We start from the raw sequence: 23,698 nt of genomic DNA, 5'->3' as shown, positions 1-23,698 counted from the left end.
TTACTTTTCACAATCATTTTGACTTTGGAAAAGAACAAGAAATTGCATGGTGCCAGATCCTGTGAGGTAGGTTGATGAGAACACATTCTAATGTTTTCATGAGCCTGCTTTATTGTAGGATGGCATTCGGCATCTGCATTTACTATACTTTTGATGATACTTTATAAAGACACTCACAAAACAAGACTTCCAGAACTACTTCAGAAAGTGGTAAGAATGTGGGGAAAAGTGTTTTCAAAGTGATGGGGAATACTAGGGTATAATGGCAATGTATCTTTTTCTGTAATAAATTTTTATTTAAGCATTCACCATGTATTTTTCTCACAGTTCATATATTGAATTGTCTTTCTATAAAAAAGAATTTCTATGAAGCAGTGTAATTGTGAGCAGATAATATTTGCCCTTTCACGTTTTTTTTTATTCTTTGGTAAAAGTAATTTATTCTAGTTTTGAATTTACCTCATGAACCTGACATTCCTGTGGTGGAGACCTTGTAGAATCCCAATTGCAAATCTGAGGGGCACAGGAGGTTTCTTCACTCTGGTTAGGATTCCATGCTAATGTTTTCCAGCAGCTCCTGCTCTCTGGTGTCAGTACTCAGCTCTCAGTAGGAGGGCAGGGAATCTCTCCCAAGCCTTGTGCAATCCTCTGGAAATGCTGTCTAGACCCTAGCCAAGAACTGATTCATGGTGAATACCATACAAGCTACACCAATCATAAGCTCTCTCAGATGTCCTATTGTGCAACTTTCAGGCAGCTCAGCAACCCAAACTTTTCTCACTGCCCCTCAGCTTGGGGAGATTTCACTTCTACTCCCATCAGGGGAAAGTGATTCCAAGCTGTACATCAGAGAGATTAAAAGGTTTGTGCTGAGTTCTTTCTTGCTTCTCAGATCACCATCCCATGCTATGTTTAGTTTAATGCTAGAAACACTTGCCTTATGTAATGTGTATAATTTTATAATTTTTTATTGTGGAAAGAAAATTGCAGTACTGGTTACTCTATCATTGTTGGAAGCATGATTTCTAGGAAGGAATTTTTATTGTTAGATAAGAGAGATAAAGGCAACTGCAATACACACAGCAGATTGAGTGTGGTAAGAGACCAGGAACATTTAGAGTTAATACAGAGCCTATGATCCAAGATATTTGTAACAAGCTCCATTTATTCTCTAGTATAGAAAAATCGAGTAGAGATGAACTTGAGGGAGCAAGTCAGTAACACACAGAGTTAGAAATTTTTTTATGGAAGACAACAAATCTGACTGGAAGTGTTTTAGTTACCTCTTTTGTTGGTGAAACAAAATACCTGGCCCCCACAAGGTAGAGGGGAGAGGTTTATTTTGTCTCAGGTTTTAGTTCTTACTATGCTGGCTCCTAGGGAGGATAGCACGGCAGAAGGACATAGTGGACTGGAAACAGAGAATAAAGGGAGCAGTCAAGGCGGGAGATAAATTCTGTCAGGCCGCACACCCAACACCCCTGCTCTCCTGACCAGACCCACCTGCAAACAGCAAGTCAGCTATAAGCCATCACCATTCAATCACCCTGCCAAAGCCCAGCCTAAAAGCTCCCAGGCCTCTTGGAGGACATCTAGATGTAAACCATAGCAACATGTTCCAGATTACCTCTCCCTCCTTTTTCCAATTAATCTTCCCATTTTCTCTCATCTGCCATTCATGTTTACTAAGTAGCTATTCCCATACAAATATAAGACATAATAAGAAATAGAAACCCAGAACTCATGAAGAATTACAAAATGTAAAGGATAAATTAATATAAAAAACATCCCAATAAAGAATATATAGTGTATAAGAAATCACCAAAAATATCAAGAATTCAGACAAAACAATGCTCTGTATTTTCAAATTACAGAAATGCTATTTTAAAAATCAGGTTTATATAGTAAAACAAAACATCAAAAAAACTAAATATTTCCTGATTTTATAAGGCAAGAGATACAGGTGAAATGCAAACCAAGAAATATCAGGAAGTAAGTGAAATGGAACACAGAAAAAAAAAAAGCTTTTGCTTTCTTTTCCTCCACCCAATATATAAATAAACATAAATAGGTTATAAATTTTTTTAAATTAAGGAAAAAGAATACAATGTTTGTAGATAAAATGTTCAATGTATAGGCAAATGAGACAAAATATAACACAATGATTTTAAAGAAAATTAATAAAAGCAGGAGAAAAAAATATAGAAGAAGAAATTTTTCAGAAATAACAAACATCTGAGAATAGTAACAGGAAATTGCTACCAAGACATACTGTTCCAAAATTTTTGAACTTAAATGCTTATGGAAGAACTATAGAGGCTTTAACTAAATAATTTCCCCAGAAAGTAGGCTGGGCAGTGGTGGAGAGTTTAGCCTGGCTTCAGACTTTGGCAGTGGTATGACATAATGAAATATTTCTCACAAACTTTTAAGAAGAGAACATAGGACTCAAGAGATCATAACCAGTAAAAATTGCTGAAGTACTAAATAATTATGACATTGTATGAAAGACCAAGAGCAGAGAATGACTGTAAATGTGTATTAAATAAACACTAGGAGGTTGGAGGAAGCAAAAATATACAACTATAGGATTTGTTGTTACAGATCAAAATATGTATTATGATTTTTTAAATTCTAAAATGAAAAATAATTAAAATTTGGAAAGATGTGTAAAGAAAGGTAGGAATTAAAGAACTATCTTTTTTGTTCACTATAATTTCTATAGATGAAAATGTTATTAAAGATAACATGTAATTTTAATATTTTTCTTAATATTGGATATCTTTTTTTAAGTGCTGCTTTGTACTAAAAGATTTTTTAGTTGTCCTTCGGCAATGCTTTTAGCTACACTTGTTTTGTGGTTAAATTATATATGAATTCATTTAATAATTTTCTATTTTACTATAATAGGTACATAATTCTCAGTTTTCATAATATTTCTTTCTCTCTTTTTTACCACTTCTCCCTATCTCTGTCTCTTCAAGAAGCTATAACTAAAACAATTACACTAATATTTAAAGATGATTATTTCAAGACAGTAGACTTAGAATGTAAACTTTTAAATAAAAATTTTCATACGTTTTAGAATTACTCCAAAAGAGCAGATATAAATCATACAAAAATTTAATTATTTAAAAAGAAAATAATTTATTTTGTAAGTTTTAGCATCCTTGTGGAAAAAGTTAAATGTCATAGGCAAAAGCTAAGTATACCTTTAAATATTTGAGCCTGTTGGTATACATTATAAGAAAAATATACTGTATTTCTTAGAGGATCACATATTAAATGCTTCGGGCTTGTGAGCCATACTGTCTCTGTTTTAGCTATGCACCTGTCTTACTGTAATTCAAAAACAGCAACAGAGAATGTCTAGACAAATTAGCCTGTTAATAAAATTTTATTTTAAAAAAAATAAGCACTTGATTCATGAGCCATGATTTGTTGGTCTCAGTGTATACTGGCATATATTCAACTTCAATCATCAAAATTGTATCAGCCTACCTCATAAATTTTGAGGTAAAGTCTAACTATGTAATGTCCCTAATTAACGAATTTATTGATTTTATTTCCTTACTCCAGATATTAAGTACTGTAATATTTATCCTTGATATATAAAGGGAGAAGCTGCTGAGTAACTTACATACATGTTCATACATATATGAATCTTAATATCTCTTCTCAAAAATGCTGGAATTTAAGAAGAGAAGAATAAGCTTTGTTAGTAACAGTTCCTAGATGCTTTGGTCAAATTTACTTCTTCCCTTCTATTGAATATTTACAATAGAATTCATTGGTCAGGGAATATCAGGATGGAGCTAAACTAGATCTCTGAGTAAATCAAAGTAAAATGTTTTATTCACACAAGAAGGGTATTTGCCACTGAGATTTTAGGACTTACCTATGTTTACCCTGCTAGTTCTTTTCAACGTCAGAACTGGAATCTGGTGTCCTGGTTCCTACTGAAGAGTTTTGCCTACCATAGTATGGGATAAGCCTAGTCTAGGTCAGAGAAGAACCAGTTAGAGATTATTACTGGTTATCAAATTATGAATGCCCTAATAGTAATTCCTCTGTTCTCAGCACACATTAGTTACCCTGCTTCTTTCTCTATTTTTAAAAACAGATTTATAAAGTTACTTAGAAGCAATCATAATTACAAATGAAGAATGACTGTGTTCTATGTGTACCCTTGATTTAAGAAACAACCCTTTCATAAAATGACAAAAAACAAAGCTACAACTGTCTTCCTTTCTCAGTGACTTCTAGTGGTTTAGATCAATGACTCTCAAACTTTTGTATGCATCAGAATTCTGTGGAGAACTTTCTAAAACAGACTGCAGGGCCCCAGTTCAGAGATTCTGATTCAGTAGGTCTGGGATGAGGCCGAGAATCTGCATTTTGATCACATTCCCAAGTGACACTGAGAGTGCTCATCTGGGTAAAGCACCTTGAAAGCCACCAAGATTTTCAGGCTTAAACATAAATTATAATCACCACAGGAGGCATTAAGACATGAATACTTAAGTTCCATCCTAAGTTAAAGGAAAAAGAATATGTGGGCCTTGAGAACGGATATCCATGTTTTCTTAAAGTGTCTCAGGTGATTCTAACACACAGCCAAGGCTGAGAAAAAGAATTAAAGAGAATTAGTGACCTAAAAATTTGTTTGATCTTATGAATTAGTATAAGACTTTCTTTTCTTAACATATTCCTTTACTAGATGGAGATAACTTATATGTAGTCATTCCATGACATAAGTAAGACAGTATAAAAATGACTTTATCAAGTGATTTTAGAAACTGAAGGTAATTTAAATTTAATCAATATTATGCTAATTCTATGAAATGCTTAGACTATAAGCTAGTTATTTTTATTGTCATTGTATAGACAGTAAAAGCATTTATATACTAACTCCTAAAACTTCATCTCTTATTTCTCTCCATACAGTGAAAGATGCAGAGGTACCTTGTGTGGCCATACAGACTCTGTGAACAGCATTGAGTTTTTTCCTTTCTCCAACATTCTTCTTACAGGCTCTGCAGACAAGACCCTGTCTATATGGGATGCATGAACAGTAAGTAAATCATCTGACTTTTCATGGGGTTTTGATAAGTGTGGTCACTCTTAATCATTCTTTGGGTGAATTTAACTTAAGAAGTGTATAGGGGCATGTAGGGTCAAAGTCACTTCCTAATTACAAGACCCTAGTTATATACCCTTATGTACCCTGCCTTCTAAATTCTACAATACATAAACAGTAAAATCACTTCACCAAACATTAATTCAACAATTATTTATTGAAATAGAAACTCTGCTGGTGAAGGGAATACAAAAGAAAAACGCTTTACCTCTCTCTAAGGAGCTTATAATTTGGCAAGGAAAATGAAACAAGAAATATTTTAGTGAAATGATGTCTGTGTTAAAATGGAAGAATATAAAAGTGGAAAGCCAGCAGGAACCTCATCCACTGGCAGTGTGTGAATGGCTTCCTGGGAAGGTTGTACTGGAGCTAAAGTTTGAAGAGAGTCATGGCTTGTGTCTAGATGTCCCCTCAAAGCCTCATGCAATCATAGGTGGGGCTTTTTCAGAGGTGGTTGCATCTAGAGTGTGTGACACTGGAATTGATTCATGGTGTGATGCTAGGCTCAAGGACACTAGGATTAAAATTGTAAGCACTGCCTGCTTACAACTTATCTATCCAGTAGTCTGGATAAGATAAAAGGGGCAGAAAGACACTGTTAAGGGCTCTTGTTGCTTTTGCTACCTTGTGGATGTCATGAACTGTTTTCTGTGATGCCCCTCTGACAAGCCACCTTGCCTTGGAGCCAACCCATTATGGACTGAAACCTCTACAGACTGTGAGCTAAGTAAACCTTTCCCACTTTAGCTTTGGGTGTCGGGTATTTTGTCTCAGCAAGGAGAGAAATGTAACCAAGGCAGAGGGAAAGTAGCATATACCAGGCAACCTAGAGAGGAATGGTGTCTAAGAAAGGGTAGTGACTGTGCAGAGCCAGAGAAGGTGGAAGTGGCAATGGCATATTTTGAAAGTAGTGATATAGAAAGACCTGGAGGAAGAAAGGAGAAATTACAGGCAAGGGTCTGCATGTATACAAAGACAAGATTGTGAAGTATCGGATTTAAGTATCAAACTGTTTCAGAGGGAATCTGTTAAAGAGTGCTAAGGAAACAGGGTAACATAACATAATTTGCCTTCTGGATAAATTACTTTGCCAGTCGAGCAAGGAGTCAGTCTCGTGAGGAAGCTGGTACAGCAGGTTATGAATGCACAAGAATTTGAGTTGAGTATGTAAGGATGAAAAGGAAAGAATGGATTAAAGGTAATTTTAACTACCAGAATTTGAAGAGTGAGTAGAGAAGGAGATTATGGGAGGAGGAGGAGGAGTTTAAGAGGGTTATCTTGAGTCACAGAGCTTTCAGAACCAAAACTCTCCTGGATTGCTTTGACTTCAGGAATAAATATGAGAGAAAACCTAGAAACCAAAGATTGGACCTCCATCTCAAAGAGTTCAGGAGAAAAGACTGTAGCTCTTGTGTCAAATAGATGATCCTTCTTTGTTCAGCCAGACACAGTGTGTTTATTAAGAGAGAAGGAACTACAAATACAGGAAAGAGCACAGAAGTTTATTGAATGTAGATTTTCAAAATTTGAAGAATGGTAAGACAGTGAGACCAGGTTTCCACATTTCTCTTGGCAACGTTTGCTGGGGCTTATGAAATAAAGGACTCTGATTGACTATATAAGAAAAGATGAAACTAATTCCAGTTTCTAGTTCCTGAGGTTTAAAATTGCTACCATTTATCTTCTCATATACAAAACATATTTAACCTAAAGGAATCTATGATGAACATAGAGATAGTGTGAAGAGGAATGCAAGTTCAGTATAGGAGGCAAATTAATTTTGGATAAATCAGAAACAAGATATCCTTAAGCATAACGTACAGGAAAAAAGAAAGTGAAAGATCAATTGCTTATATTTTGTTTCTTCTGTGGTTTAATAAAGTGGAGTTGCTGTGTGTTCCTGGAGTCGGCAGTGTGCTTTCTATGTAACTAGTGTGCCTTACATGTTCAGAGAACACCCTTAGTAATAATTCCAGGTGTCTTGGGTGTGTGGTAGCTTACTTTCCCACCACCTTTGCAATTGTATGTATCTTGTCTCCTTTGAGTGAATTCATGTATTTTAGTCAAAGATGAGAGAAGTAGGACTATTTGCAATGCCATATGGAAAGTCTCTTAATAAATATATGTAAATAAAAATATTTGTCCCCACCTTTCCCCCACAAAGCAACAGCAAGACATATTTTGTTAGATATTTCAACATTTTTTATAATTAAAACTGTATATAGCTTGCCGTAATTGTTATTTTCATTAATTTTAAAATACTGAATGTTCTGACCTTTTACAGATGTTTTTAATTTTGTTTTTTTATGTTTTTATTTTCTTAAATTCATTTATTGGTACATTTTAGGTATACAATACATTTACATTTATCTTTGGGTGCTTGTACCTGTACATGATGTATCTTGGTTCTTATTTTTTCCCATTACCTGTGTGCCCTTCACCCCTAAACTCTTCCCTATTTACATACTTGTTTTCCTTTTTTTTCTTTTCTCATAATTTTTCCTTTCCATTCTTTCCTTTCCTCTTCCCCTCCCACCACACCTACCCCTCTGGACCTTTTCCTATTTCACAGTATCGATTATTAGTTATTAATCCTTTTTGTCCTTATTTACACTCTCAGTTTCTCACACTGGAGAAACTATTTGGTATTTACACATGTGTGTCCTATTTATTTCACTTAATGGAGCTTGACATAAATTTGCCAATAAACATTCTAATTTATTTTCTCTTAAAAAAAGATAAAGTCAGAGTGATATATTCATAGTCACCAGATTCACACTTTGCAGATATTTCCACTTCTGAGGAAGCAGAAGTCAAGGGGACATTGTGGGAGGAATATGACAGAATACCTCTTCAACAGTACTGTTGTTAAGTACAAAGGTCCTTAGACACTTATGCAGCAGAGTTTGCTTTTGCTAATGGAACATCAATGAAAAGCGGGATTTTCCATGCATTTAGCCCCCCAAAAAACCTTAGATGTAAACTGTATATAAAAGCAAACCATAGAGAAAATACTCATTTATCATTACCTAAATTTTAGGCTCATTTTCTATCTTTTTTAGAGTCCCTTTCTCTTTGTGTCATTCTCTCTCTCAAATGCTATAACTGGATGCTCTTGATTATTTCTTTTTTTTAAATTCTTTTATTCGTCCATTTTAGGTGTACAATACTACAAAGCTACTGTGATAAAAACAGCATGTTACTGGCAAAGAAACAGACCCGAGGCTCAGTGGACTAGATTATGTCTTATTTACTTTCTTTTGTGTGAGAACCCAAAATCCTGATGCTTAGAAGTAAGCTTCTCTATTAGGAAAAGCCACCTCTCATTTATCTACCTTAAATGATAGCTGTTTATTGATGGTCTTCCTCCTTCATGTTGCCAGCTTCTTTTCTTTTGTCCTTATTCCCCACAGTGTCAGGAGAAAAAAGAGGTATTCAGCATGGCACAGCGGCTTTTGCATAGTAGTAGCATTGCATGTGGTTGGATGCAAATGCCTAAAAGAGGATGTGAATCCCAGCAATATAGCTTTAATCAATATAAATTTGTTTAAATAGACTGAATGACAAATCGAAATGTATCTTGAAAATTGTTTCCATTTTCACTTCAAAATTATAATAATAATTATTCATATAGGGTTATAATTAAATTATAGGGTTAAATTATAGGGTTATAACTTTGTTATACATACTAGCTTTATATCAATTAATGCTAGGAGAATGACTAAAGTATTTTGATATAAATGAAATAGTATATGGTAATGCATAATTAAGTAGAAAAAATTCATTGAATAAGTTTATTTTCTGAAAATATTTTCATGCCATGTGGCCAAAAAAATCAAATTGGTAGCTATGTATTGTAGAAAATTAGCATATAGGGGCCGGGGATTTAGCTCAGTGGTTTCATGGCCTGCTGCGCAAGCACAAGGACCAGAGTTCGATCCCCGGTACCAAAAAAAAAAAAAAAGAAAAAAAAATTAGCATGTAAAGCAAAAGAAATTAATTAATTTTAATTATTAAAAATTAGACAATACAAGTTAACTAAAATATTGACATAAAGTTATATAAATAAAATTTGAAAACTCTAGAATTAGAATTATTTCAGTAAATTTGCATTGTGCAATGCTGGTGAATTTGCTTCAGATATACTTTATATATTATATGTTGTTTATGTAATGTGGAATTGTTAATTGTTGTTTACGTAATATGGAATCATTGAAATGATTCATAAAAGTCAAAATAAATTTACATTTAGTAAATGTAACAGTAAGAACTGCATAATGGGTTATTACAGATGACGTTATTTGACTTGTAACATCAACTGAATCCATAGTATGGTTCTTTTTATAATATATGTTAACTTTTTTATAAATGATAAATTGTCAGGGTAAACCTAAAAGAAGATGAACGACTTCCTTCTGTTATTAGGAAGAAATAAAAGTACATTTTGTTATCTTAACATGACCACTTACTATTGAGATACCCTCTAAAATATTTTTGATGAAACGTGAAAGTGACCAGTGGATTATACTCCTATAAATTAGTTTTAAACTTCCTTCTCCTGCTCTCAAACATATACTAGTCTTAAATCATTAACTTAATCTAACAGCTTATTGTTGAAGATAATGAATTTGGACCCCTCTAAATCAGTCTTTAGGTCAACTGGACAAATCAGCTGTGAATTTTCTGGGGGATGAGGAGAGGGTTATAAATCTCTATAATTACCAAATAGAAGCTATAAAAGAGTTTGCAGTTTGGAAACTCATGAAATTGCTCTGTTTTATAGGGCTGTATGTATTTTTCCTCAAAGGTATGAAAGAGTAAAACTACTTGATTAAAATTGAAAACTAAGATTGTTTTATTGTCACAAAATGATATATAGTAAATTTAATGAAAGTTATGATTTTCCAAAAATCACGAACACTCCCAATGTTCGTACTTTTGATTTGCAGCCTCTTTAAAATAAATGCAATGAGATTAATAGTCATCCACAAGTCCAGTGAAAACATAAGGTTTCTGAATTTTTTTTAAAGAAAAGAATGTATTCACAGTACAGTAAAACAAAGAATAAAAGTGAGGTGACTAACACATCGGCGAGTTGTTTCAGAGCTGGGCTGGCAGTGGTCAGCGTAACATTTCATGTACTGAGATGAGTTAGACATAGAGAGTTCATGGCCTGGAATGCCTTTAGTGGCCATGACTTGCGCCCTAGCAGGCACTTGTCCTGCATTCTGCTCTCTCCTGACTTAGCTTTAGCCAAAAAATCCAGTAACCAATCCGTGTGAGCTTCTATAAAGTGAAAGAACTAGAGCTCACACGGAGTGAACCTATTGGCTCCTATGTGGTGCCTGACCCCTGACTATTTCATAGTTCAACCTCCCCCTGCTAAGGCCAGTTGATATTCTTAGAGGATGTGGAAACAAAAGCAAAGCTTGTAGCTTTTCTCCAGGTTTTATTTCTCATCTATATTAAATTTAGTAATATTTATTGGAGATCTACTTGTCAGGCAACATCCTAATTTTTAGGGAGGCAACTGTGACAGAGGGAGTAGGTATACAGACAAATTGTTTAAATGTAGTAATTGTTTGTACTGTAGATGGTAGACTACAGATTTATTCTTTTTTGTACCACAGCTCACTATACCAAGATTTTATGGATAACATTTATTGAACATGTACTATGTACCATCACTTTACCTACAACATTTACATAATGCTTACTAGAATCTGATCGAGTGGGGATCATTACTATTATTTCAGATTTGAGAATACCAGAGGGTCAGGAAGGTAAGTTGCCCAGGACCAGCCAACTGGTCAGTGGCAGAGTCAAGACACAGGCTGGCTCTCCAAATACGGGGTGCCTTCTTCATGTCCCCTGGGCTGCCCTTCAGGTTTCTGCCACAGTAGTCCATACACTTTTTGCTGAAGTGTTTAATGAGCCTGAGCAGTGTACTGACTTAGCAATATTGCCCCAAAATAAAGTGTAAAAAGAGCTAGGGATATAGCTTATTGTGAAGGTTTAGTCCCCAGCATCTTCGCAGTGTTGCATGTCAGGGAGGGGAGGATTACAGGAGGATAAAATTAGCAGTGTTATAAATTCTGTATCGTTATTTTATGGCCTTTAATTTTTGTTGGTCTGATAAAAAAGTAACAGTGATATAAAAATTACAGTGAAGGTAGAATTGATAGTTTAATATGTTTATATTTTCAAAAATATGATTTAATTATTATAATTAAGGACAATTAACAGTAAGTCACAAGTCAAATCTAAGATTGGATTTGGGAGCTATCTGAGCTGCAAATGATCCTTCACAAACAGAAAACTAAAAGGAAAAAAAATACATTGTCATCTGTATGTGTCAGTTGACAGATTGGACTGTCAAACACATTTACCTATAATGCAAATATGTATGTTTGTTAAAAATTTGTTAGGTATTTTTCCTACATTGGAATCACCATCTCACCTTTGAAAATAATTAGAAATTTTCAAATACTTTAAAACAAGATAGAAAATTCTGTTCCTCCAAACTAAAGGAATTATATACAAATATTTTTAAAGGTTCTGCCCGTACATAGATTGGGCAAGGGAAACACCATCAAACATGTTTTCAAATCCTCTATAGGACAAGTTTTCTTTGAACATGCTGTTTGTGCATTGTTAAAAATAACATCTGTACTTTGATGGAATATAGTCATATTGTTATTTTTAAAAATGACTTCTTATAATACAGAGTTATCAAGTGTTTGTGATCAGATCAAAGATCAACAAATTAGGAATAGTTGTGTGTTGAGGAGAAAACCACAATTCATCTTTAATGTTTTTTCTTAAAGGGTTTGTTAAGAAATAAGTAATAGGAAACATTTTCTTGGTTATTCCCTAAATCATTACAAAAAACTGTGAATATTTTAATCATCTAAGTGCTAGTTTGCATAAAATTAACCAACTTAAAAATAGTCCTCTAAACTGTAATAATGCTTTGCATTGTACAATGATAAAGATGCCTCACTACTTTATTTCCATTACATTATGATGCACCTGGCTTTGCAGACCCTGATTCAAATGTATTCATATTGCATAGATACCACGCTAAAGCTTTCACTACATATATGTTAACAACACTCAGTTGTTAAAAACATTAATTCATCAAAACCACATGCAATTAACAGTATATAGGACATCTTAATTTTGAGAGGAAAAATTTCTTTTGCTATTTCATCTCAAAATAATTTCTCTCCACACTGGTGAATTTACATTTATCTTTAATTTTATTTCACCTCTTTTTAAAGTCTTCCATGACTTTTTGGAGGTAACCAAGAAAAGTAAATTTAGATGTTTGGCAATTAATTCTTTCTAAAGTATTTAAAATGTTGAACTTGATGAGTGAGCTATTTTTTTCCTCACCCAAATATAAACCTTACCTGTTTGCTAACATACTGTGTAATGACTAATGGCTTTGGCAATGTGATACAACCAGATGTATTTGCTAAAATAGATCTACTCATGTGTTTCTATAGAACCCTGGGTTTATATCCTGTATCATCTTGTATTTATATCAGGTAGCATAGCCCAGTATTAACACAGTCATTCTGCCTGTATTGAATAAAATGTTTTGCCTCAATTTGTCATTTGTAAAATGTGGACGGTAGTAGTACTTATCTCATGAGGATGTAATGGATATTAAATGATTAATCACATGAAGTGTTTAAAAGAGCAACTGATAATTCAAAATATTTTACATATTCTTGTAGCAACTGTCTTGCTAAATTATTATTTGCTTGCTAATATTTCTTTTTCATAAAACTCTGAGGTTTCCTCTGTACTTTTGCAATAGTTAGCATAATAAGTGCTCCATAAGAAAGGAAGGAAAGGGAAAAGGAAGGTAAGAAAAATGGAAAGGGAGCAAGCCAGGGAGAAAAATGTCTTACTATGGTGTTTTTTCTAATGCAAGGCCTTGTGTCCTGTTCTATGTGTCCTATTTCATTTGCTCTCCCTTTACTTTATTTCCATCTAGATTGATGCCAAGGCATGTCACAAAATTGGCACTAAACTGATATTTATGAAATACATAAAATATACAATTTTGTTTCTCAGGTGGTTATAACCAAGTTGTATCATCTTCCTGCTTTTCCAGTAATAATGTAGTCTATCTCCTCTGCTATTATAATTCCAAGACATGGATGTCATCAGATTTTTCAAATTATCTTTTAATTGAGCCCTAACATTGACTCTGAAATAATTTAATTTTATACTTCCTCAATTATCTTTATTTTATTATGCCTTACATTTCAGACAAACTTTTTTCTTCCCCTTTCATTTTCATTTTTCTCTGGGTATCTGTGTAGCTTCTAATATGCTATCACATAGGATTGACAGGCTTCTATTTTTTCAAATAATTCACCTCATTAAAAATATAATAGAAATTGTCTTCTAGCATTATGTTTCTTCAGATTATTAGTAATAAAAGTACTAATCTTTTACTTTCACATCTTTTCCTAGAAAAGTAGCATTTGCATAGATTTCAACTGCTTCTTAAAACACTAATTTAAAAGGTTAACTTTTATGAATGTTTTCTAAAATGCCTAAGATTTTGAAAATTTACCATCATTAAGTTTGTTACTGCATTCAGATATTTTTCATTAGATTTTTATGTTACAATAAATTGGAGATAAGATGGTTTGCTTTCAGATAAAAAAGTATTTTGCCTAAATAATCCAATTTTCTTAAAACTTAAGCATTTAAATGCATAATAAAATAGCTTTCTATTAAATAATTCAATTTAATATGTCATAAAATTTTTTGAAAGATTGTTATTTAACTCTGATAAAATACTGCATTTCTTTTTATATATCATATGTTCCACATAAAACCTTGGCATACATATCATAAAAAGCATCATTATTTCCTACTTTTCCTTTATTGTTAATATATATTACATTACAGTGGTAGCAATAGGAAGATTAGATATTTATATCTTTGTGTTAGTCTTTGAAAAAATATCATGTTTTAATAATGGAATCACTGATTTAAAATCATTGTGTATATTCAACTGAAATATATATCTGTGATTTTATGTGATTAGTTCAATTATATAATAAAATTCCTTAATACCTCATGCAATTAATTTAAATTTTGTTCCATAAAGATGTGGTGTAGAAGGCGAATAAGCAAAATTCCTTATCATTTCTTTAAAATAACTTCAGTATTATTGATAACACTTCACTATTGATATAGTTAATATACCACTTTGCAGTAGCTTTTAGAATTGTATGGATTGATTGAATCTAGGATTGGAAGTATTGAATCAAAAGAAAAATACTAAGTACTAGACTCTCATCTTTGAAAAAAGGTGACATGGCTTAAGTTTTCTCAATATGCTTATCCAGTTGATTTTTATTCCATTGACAAAATGAGTTATTTGTAATCAATTTTAAAGTATTTACATTATTAGAAGAGAAATTATTGTGAAGGATGACATGAAATTTGAAAAAAAATACATACAAATAAGTCAGTTGTGTTTTTAAAAATTAATATCCATAATAAAAATAACTAACACTCATTCTGCCAGGCATTTTCTGAACACTATTATCTTTAATCATCAAATTCCACCGCAAGTCAGACAATTTTTAATCATATTACAAATGAAGAAATTGAAAATCAGAGATATTAGATAACTTCTTAAAAGGCCTAGAACTGTATTAGTCTTGAGATCATATCCCTGTTCCCTCCAAAAAGATTCATGTCCCTTTACTACAGAATAGTATCTCTATTTTAACATGATATTAAACAAATAAAACCTGATTTTCAAAGGCATTTGTAAGCATCTGCTATGACATTGTGTTAGATCCAATTTCATCACCTTGTCCCATTTGTCAAGTACGTTCTTAGGGAAGAGTAAGTATTTGTATACTGTAAAACATAATTGTTTAAAGCAGTATCCTCAGAAATTATATAATACATTCAAAAGTTTTACAGAAATATTTGTTTATTCCCTATATTGAATAATATAAATGACTGTTTCTTCATTTTATTCATATTGCCAATTCAATCATAACAATAAATGACTGTTGAGGAGTTAAAAACCAAAGAAGAATCATGAATGTACATTTTTAGATATGGTAGAATACAGGCATGTGCTCTTGCAAAAACATCATTTTGAACCTATCTGATTTGAATAAATAATATTTTAAGAAAATTTAGAATATTTTAATTGAATATGTTTCACCAAAAGGAGCCTTCATTGCATTGCCTCCAGCCTCTTCTGTCTTGAGGATAGTGTGGAGAAAAAAAATATACCTTGAAGTCAGATAGAATGGAATTTGAGTCAAGGTTCTATTATTTCCCATTCATGTATGATATAGCATGATATTTAATGCGTATAAAACTCAACATTCTCTTTTAAAATGTAAACAATAATTGTCTTAGTTACTTTTCTCTCATTGCTGAGAAAATACCTGACATCAAAGTTAAAGGAGGAAAGGGTTTAGTTTCCAATTTGTACAGGTTTCATTCCATAGTTGGCTGGCTCCCAGGCAAGGTGGCTCATGGCTGAGGGGCATTTTACAGAAGACCAACAGTTCATGGTGCCCACAAAGTAGCAAAACCAACAAGAGAACCTTAATAGCATCTTTCTTCCCCTTTTATCTTATCCAGACTACCGGGGATTAGGGCGGTGCCAAACCAATCAGTGTACTGGTTCAGTAATCACAAGCCCTTAATCCCAGCATTACACACTATAGATTCAGCCACCTCTAAAAAAGCCACCTATGACTGCATGAGGCTTTGGGGGAACATCTAGACACAAACCATAACAATAGTTAAATCACAGTTTTAGGACTAGGACTTTATATTTGGAAGTGAAAAGAGTAATTTTCCCCTTCATTGATAACTGAGAATGCTAGTGGCTAGGCTCATGATTTGTTGTTCTGTCTCTGGTTGATGGGTTAAATGATGCTTAATGAAATTGAACAGTTTCATTGCAGATTATTTTTGCGAGTGTTGTGCCTGTTGCTGTCACTTTCTAGAACTCAGTGACTAATTTATTGCATCAATTTGTAATTCCACAGCCTCTATAGTGTTTATTTAACCTATTTTGTTCATAGTCCTTTAATTGCAGTTCAATGTATAGAAATTATTTAGGAATAATCTTGTCACTGTTATTTATTATTTTATATATTCAGTTCATTAAAGCTTTACTGATGATGGCTTGGCTGTACTTCAAGACAGTCTTAACTTTGAATTCATTGTAGCACTACATGTTAATCATAATTTTCAGGTATCATTGATGAAACTAGAAATTAAATGAAGCATTTTTGGCAAGTGTTTCTGGCATCCTACTGTGATTATGATCCATGTAAAGTAAAACTCCAACTTTATATATATATATATATATATATATATATATATATGGCACTGGAAAATTATTAATGATTAATTAAAGTGAATTGCTCATGGATAATAATGAAGGCTCCTTCTAATTGTGTTTTTTTCAATCATTTATTTTACTCAAACCTTTCCTTCAATAAAGAAAATACTAGAAAAGAAGACAAGCTTCTTTGTGTACTCTCCTGGATTTGCCACTTGTGCATTATAAAAGCAAAGGCTCCTAGATTTAGTCATAAAGCAAAATTGAATTATATGTTTCTATAAAAGATATATTGAACTGACTATTTGTTGTTGTTTTTGACTACATAGCATCTAAAAATGTTCTCAGTTTGGGAAGAAATCTACAATTTATGAAACTTAGTGGGAAGGACATTGAAACCTACTGGCAAACAGAAAATAATAGAAACTAAAACATAATTTAGTGGGAAAAGACAAAGTGGAATTTATTTATCCATAAACTATCTCTCTGGAATAAACAGTAAGAAAGTATACTTAGACTTGTGTTGCCTTAGTATTATTTATCATCTTCTTATACCTGCTAATACATAAATGTCTAGTATAAGGGTTTTAAAACTAATAAAACTCTCTATGTCTCTGTCTGTTTATGTCTCTGTCTCTCTGCCCCCCTTCCATATATATATATATATAGGATATATATATAGGTTATATATATATAGGATATATATATAGAGGATATATATATATATAGGTTTTATATATATATATATAGGATATATATATATATGTATATTAGAATTTTCAAAGTAATAAAAATTTTTTAAAAATAGCCCAGTAAACTTAAATGGAAAAATCAGTAGCTTTTCTCTCTGTAGGCAAAACAAATGTTAAAAATGCAAATTACCAACATCAACAAAAGATATACTGCAGTGGCTGTTAAACTTAATTATCAGATTGATTGGCTTGGGTGCTGTGTAGGGTATTAGTAAGGCATACTTATAGGTGTGTCTAGGTGGATCATGGAGGTATACTCTTGTGACTATGTTTAGTTGCTGGCCCCTCCTGCTTTTGTACTCTTCCTCTCCCATTTTGATCACCATGAAGTAAGCAGGTTTGCCCTGCCACACCCTTCTGTTGTGATGTCAAGCCTGCCCAGCATAGATTGAAACCTCTGAGATGATGAGCCAAACAATATTTCTTCCTTTAAGTTATGGTGCTGGGTACTCTTTCCCAGTCAAGGGATAGCCGACCAATATGCCATATGAATGAAAAATGTTTACATGATGTAAAAAAAAAATTGCATTGTAATAAAGAAATATGTAAATAAATATTGACACATGCAGGATATGTTTGGTTCTTTAATTGCAAGAGACAAACATACCACCTAATTCCTTTTTAAAATAGTGGAAAGATTGAATGGAATTGTGAGAGAAGGTTTTGATATTATTTTTGCTCTGAGTGTTTTGAAAATTGACAAAGTTATCCTAAAGTTTTATATATGTTTAGATAAGAGCAATTGATAAGTAAAACTGAAAAAAAAGGTTGACAATGAAGATGAGACTGCTAGGTATCAAGCTGTGAGGTTACTATAAAAATGTTGTAGAGGTAAAGAAAAATTTATAAACCAATCAAGGAAATAGACAAAGAGCTGTAAAACATCCTACATTAATAATATATAATGTAAACCATTTACTTCAAAAGAGAAATCTCCTGGAGACTTTTTAAAGAATCATCCTCATTGTCACTTTTTTCTTTCAGCCTTTCCCCATTTTGGCCTTTTGTTTCTGATTCTGAAATCCCTTTATATCTAAATATCATTGGACTTTGGAGGTCTGGTTAGAGTTTTATCTATTTCAAAAAGTCTTTATCTTACTGTTCAATGAGATTTTTCTTTTTAATTTATTTCAAAGTAAACCATTGTTCAAACTAGAAAAAACATGGATTCTTCAAAAATATTGAAAAGGAACTTCAAAACAGCAAAATAATATTTTGCTATTATACCTTTCAGATTTTATATATTATAGATATTATATCCATCAAAAGTGTCTCCATTCATAACAGTAGCATTGTACCATAACTTGTATTACAAAAGTTAACTTTTCTTAACATAATACCATATATATATATACATATATGTATATATATATATTCTCTTCTCAAAGTATTGCGGATATATTGCAATTATTACATAAGTGCATCAATATTGGACAATATTTTATTAATAAATATTTTAATTGTTTCTAATTATTTACTCCTCTAAATTACCCTGCAAAAGATATCTCTATAGGTGCATTTTTTTCTATGGTTGTGAACTTATTTCATTGATACATATTTATAGGTGGAATAAGTTGCATTTTCAAAAAAAATTTAAACCATATTGACAAAAGCTGTACAAAGTATCACGAAATCTATTTATGTCAACCATCCCCTCAGCTCCATGAATGTGCCTATTTTTCAACATTTTAGTCACACTGATTTTGGCAACAAAAGATCAAAATGATTTTACCAATGTTTAATGTGCATTTATATAATTATTAGGAGGGTAATGTTTCTTATCAATAAGCACAAAGTTGATATGAATCCTACCATTGACATTGATTTCTATGTAACTTGGAATTCATATTTAAAGTATTTGACACAAAATTTTGGACTTTTAAATATTTAGTATAATCTGATTTATTTTTAAACTCAAGTTAAAATTTTTAAAAATTTCACTATTTTTTTTTGTCATGGGAAATTATGTGCTTCTTGGAAATTATTGTGATTGTTCTAACGGTAAAACAGATAGTTAAGTGTGTTGTTAGGAAGCTAATTACAATGTATATTTGTAATATCACCCTCCACCTTCCCTGGGATTTGTGTCTTCAGTGGGTTGATAGTATGAATTTGGCAGTAAGTAGCATACTACTGTACCTAGACTACTCTGATACAACTCTCAGTTAACTGGCTAGGACTTCTCAGTACTTTCTGTGGTTATTCTTGGAAGTTTGCAGTGTCTGAACATGCCTAGGATATAAAGAAGAAATGGTTTATGGAATGTTAGCCACTGGCACATGAGACTTGGAGCCCACTGCTATTCAGTGCCTTACTACCCAGGGTCAGTAGACAGACAGATGGTGGAGCATTTTCAGTCAGTCTCTGTTTCATGAAATAAAGCTACAGCTTGGCATTTGCTGAAACTTGAGTAGGAAACAACTCAGCAAATTTAGGAATTAGATTTATGGTTAGTTTTTAAAATATTTTTGCATGCTTTAATCTCTTTCTGTGTCTTTTGTGGGTACTATATATCTTGATACCCAGTTACAAGTACATAGAAAGTGGCTCAATCTAAGATTATAACTCTAATACACATTTGATTAAACTTTGTATTTGAGTAGTCATAAATAAGAACCCTTTGTAACATTGAAGTAGTCAAATTGAGATTACTTGATCTAGAATTCAGAAAAATCTTACTATTTACTGTGTGAAAATAATTTTTTTGAAATGTGTATATATGTCTATATATTTGTGAACACCCAAATCTCTGCTACGGAATGTAGTACAATCGATCAGTCATCATACGAGTACTCATGGCTAGTATACAGCATATACTATTCTAACCCGTTAGCTGCAAGGCAAGTGTCCCTGACTTTGGGAAGATTGTTAATGGAAGGAGGAAGATAAAATAATAAGAAAAATAACTAGTATGTTGGATGATAATACATGTTATGGAGAAAAATCAGGGAAATAAGGTATGAAGTCTTTGGTTGGTATTGCAATTCTATTATGATACATTTTGAACAAAGGCCTAAAGAAGGTTTTTTAGAAACCCTCAATTAGTATCTGGGCAACAGTGTTAAAGACAGAGGAAACTCCAGGGACAAAACCCTTGCAGTAGCAATGTGTCTGTTTGGAGAACAATCAAGGAGTGGCTGGAGTGGATGAATAAAGGGAAAAGCTCTTGAAAAACATAAAAAGATCAGAGAGATGTTAGTTGGAAGGAAGAGTAGGGCAAATTTCACACTTTTGTAGGTCATTTTGATGACTTTGACCTTTACACAGGGTTATATGAGAAAATATTTCAGGGTTTGAACAAAGGAATGACTTTTATCAGACTAGAGAACAGAGAAAGGAGAAAGCAATGGTAGAAGCAGAAAAATCAGTTGTGGCTATCATAATCCATCTATGAAAAAGTTAAAAGTGGCATGGATCTGAATAACGGCAAAGAGAACTGCATGGTTTAATAAAACTGAACACATATCAAGGAAAAGATTGAAGGAGAGAGGATAAACAGAGGCACAGAAAATGTGGTATTGCCCCACAAACAAATTTTTTTCAAAGACTTTCACTAACAATCTAGTCTTTTAAGAAGAAACAGATTGCCCAGTTGCTCAAAAAATAAAAGGAACCACAAGCATAATTTTAATGAATTTGTTTTTGACAATTTTATTAAGGTATAATTTATATACAGAAGTTGCATGTGTTTAATGCCTACAATCTAGTGATTTTGAGCATATGCATGCTATCACCACAACCAAGGCAGTGAACACATCTGTCACTGCCACAAATCTCCTTGTGTCCTTTTTTTTTCATAAGACACTTAACGTGAGAGCTACTTTCTTAACAAATTTTTAAGTGGATAATAATACTCTCTTGTTAACTTCAGTCACTCTGTTGTATAAAAACAATCTATAGAACTTACTCTTCTTCCAGATCTGAAACTTTTATACCCATTTGAACATCAATTCCCCATTTCCCTCTCTACTGAGTTCCTGCCAGAAGTATTGTGTTTTCTCCTTCTGCAGGCTAAACTATTTCCCATACCTCATACAACTGAGATCATATAGTATTTGTATTCTACATAGGTTATTTCACTTAAAGTAATGTCTTCCGAGTTCATTCATGTTATTACAAGTGCTAGAATTTCCTTATTTTTATGGCTAAATAATTTTGAATTGTATAAACATACCATAAAATTTTGTGATTCAGTTTTTAGCTGTATAGCCAAAAGGATTAGAATCAGAATCTTGAAGACCCATCGACACCGTCATGTGCACTGTAGCATTATTCATAGTAGTCAAGGTATGCAAACAATAAAATAGCCATCAACAGATGAATGGATAAACACATTTATCTTTCTTTAATTCTTCAGCATCATATATTGAGCATTCAAATGATCATTGTAAACTTGTATCTTTACATGAACTATATGTTTTTTATTATTTATATATATTATATAAAGTACTAGGTTTTCATTTCCATTGTTAGGAATTAGAGGTTCATCTTTGGACCTCAAATGCAAAGATTTCATCAATAACATATCTTGCCAGTTAATTCTGTTCTACAAGATTTTGCTAAGCAGCTTTCTTTTCAGAAATGATGTATTTATTCCAGCCCGATTCCAAAGTATACCTAGGAGAGTGAAGCAAACGCTGTTGATACCTTGCCCCAGGACCTCAGATTCATCTGCAGGTACACTGGGCAGTTCCTGGGGCCTCTTTGCACCTCTAGAAGTTTCAAGTGCATCTCTGTTTCCCTGCCTGGGAGGTTTCCTCTAATGCCGCTAAGCTTAATAGGCTCCAGTTCCAAACAGCTAATGCTCCTAGGGACAGATGTAAGTCAGTGGATAAGTAGCTCAGCATCATTGTCCCTCAGGGGACAATTGTGAAGCATATTTCATTCAGCTCCTCAGAATCTTTAAGAAGCCTGAATCACAATCTCAGAGTTTTCTTAGAACATTCATTTTGTTGACTTTTGCCCTGTTTTGCACTTTCTAGTTCATTTCCTAAATAAATGACCTTCAGGTTACACCTTGGGGGAACTACATCAAAGCAATGGAGATATTTTAATCAAATCACTCATGCCTGGTAGACAAAACAGAAGATTCAGGAACGTTGCTCAGGAATTATGCAAGGGTATTTGGTGGCCCCTCTGGCTTTACTGTACTCCTCTTTGCCTTTACTGGTCTCAAAGTGTCTAGCATTACAGAAACAGAGACTCTTAAAATACTAATAGAGCTCTAAATGTTCCCTTACCCAGTGCAGCTAACGTTAGCATATGTTTCACAATGGTTAATCTGGTGCTATTTCTGCAATTAATTGTTTTTGTCAATAGTTACAAGTAAGGATAGCTGTGAAATGCAGGATGAATAGTAAGAAGCTGGACATTTATAGACATACTGAGAAGATACAGTGATCATTTGTATCAGTGAAAGAGAAGCAGAAATACAGTTTCTTAGGGCCTAAGCCAGTTTACAGATAAGGGGGAGATTTTGCCAGAAAACTATGTTTCTGCCATTTACAGTAAATCTAGTAGGAATTTAAAGTGCCACAGTAATTTAAAAGGCATAAGTGGTATGACGGTTTGGCTGAATTCTAAGGAAATCACATGTTGTAAGCCCTTAGTTAAGATCAGACTCAGTAACTATAAGAAGATGAAGAATTTAGAAAAGATACAAATTTTTTTGAGATACAGTTTCACTTACACTCCAGATTAGCCTTGAACGCTCTGTGTAGGCCACATTCAAACTCATGATCCCCATGGCACAGACCCCTGAATGCTGGGATTAGAGGCTAAAGCCCTAATTCTATATTAATTTTTTTATGTAGATGTACTTTGGAGGTATAGCAAGGGTTTCTGGCTTGGAAAGTTTGAGATATAGGGACTTCAGATGAGCAAATATTCGGTGATTCATTCTTTCCCTTTTTAGGCATAATCTCTCTCAGAAATGGAAATTTCCATGATGCTAGAAACATTTTTACTATATATGAAGAAAGAGAAAAACTCTATTTGTTTATAATTATGAAAAATTTTTAACAGAGAGCACATTTCCTGTTCTATGAAAAATATTTCAGGTAAATCAGACAGCCAAGAAAGACATATAGTAGGATTTGATCATTTTCCTGAAAGGATAGGAAAAGTGAAGTGTTTTTGGTCAAAGTTGTGTAAACCAAATTAAGGTAATATTATATAATAAGTGATAAGTAGTAAGGTAATATTATTACCTTATAATATTAAGGTAATATTATATAATAAGTGATAAACTTGTAAAGTAGGTTAAAATTGCAACAAAGACACCATAACATATTTTCCTCCAAGATTGGTGCTAAGTAGATTAATTTCACCAAGCAAATATCTACCAAGTGTCACTACTTTGGTGGGGGTGTGGGATCTGCATGTAGAGATGGGGTCAGCGTGAATAAAATCCAATTCTTTGCTTGAGGAATTTATAGTTCAATAGTT

General features: G+C 32.9%; 1 protein-coding gene across 1 annotated transcript in view; it reads left to right on the top strand.

Moving 5' to 3' along the window:
• Positions 1-23,698, top strand: part of Spag16 (sperm associated antigen 16) — a 773,985-nt gene that overhangs the window by 662,285 nt on the left and 88,002 nt on the right. Inside the window, exon 13 of the mRNA XM_087206154.1 lies at positions 4,948-5,074. Coding sequence (XP_087062280.1) covers positions 4,948-5,071 — 124 coding nt within the window. The 3' untranslated portion in view covers positions 5,072-5,074. The remainder of the gene's footprint in view (positions 1-4,947; positions 5,075-23,698) is intronic.

Source organism: Heterocephalus glaber, unplaced genomic scaffold (assembly GCF_053883595.1).
Source record: "Heterocephalus glaber isolate CG9 unplaced genomic scaffold, H.glaber_assembly_v1.0 deba00000621, whole genome shotgun sequence".
Lineage (NCBI taxonomy): Eukaryota > Metazoa > Chordata > Mammalia > Rodentia > Bathyergidae > Heterocephalus > Heterocephalus glaber.
Note: the sequence above shows the minus strand (reverse complement) of the source record. Positions and strands in the feature narration are given on the sequence as shown.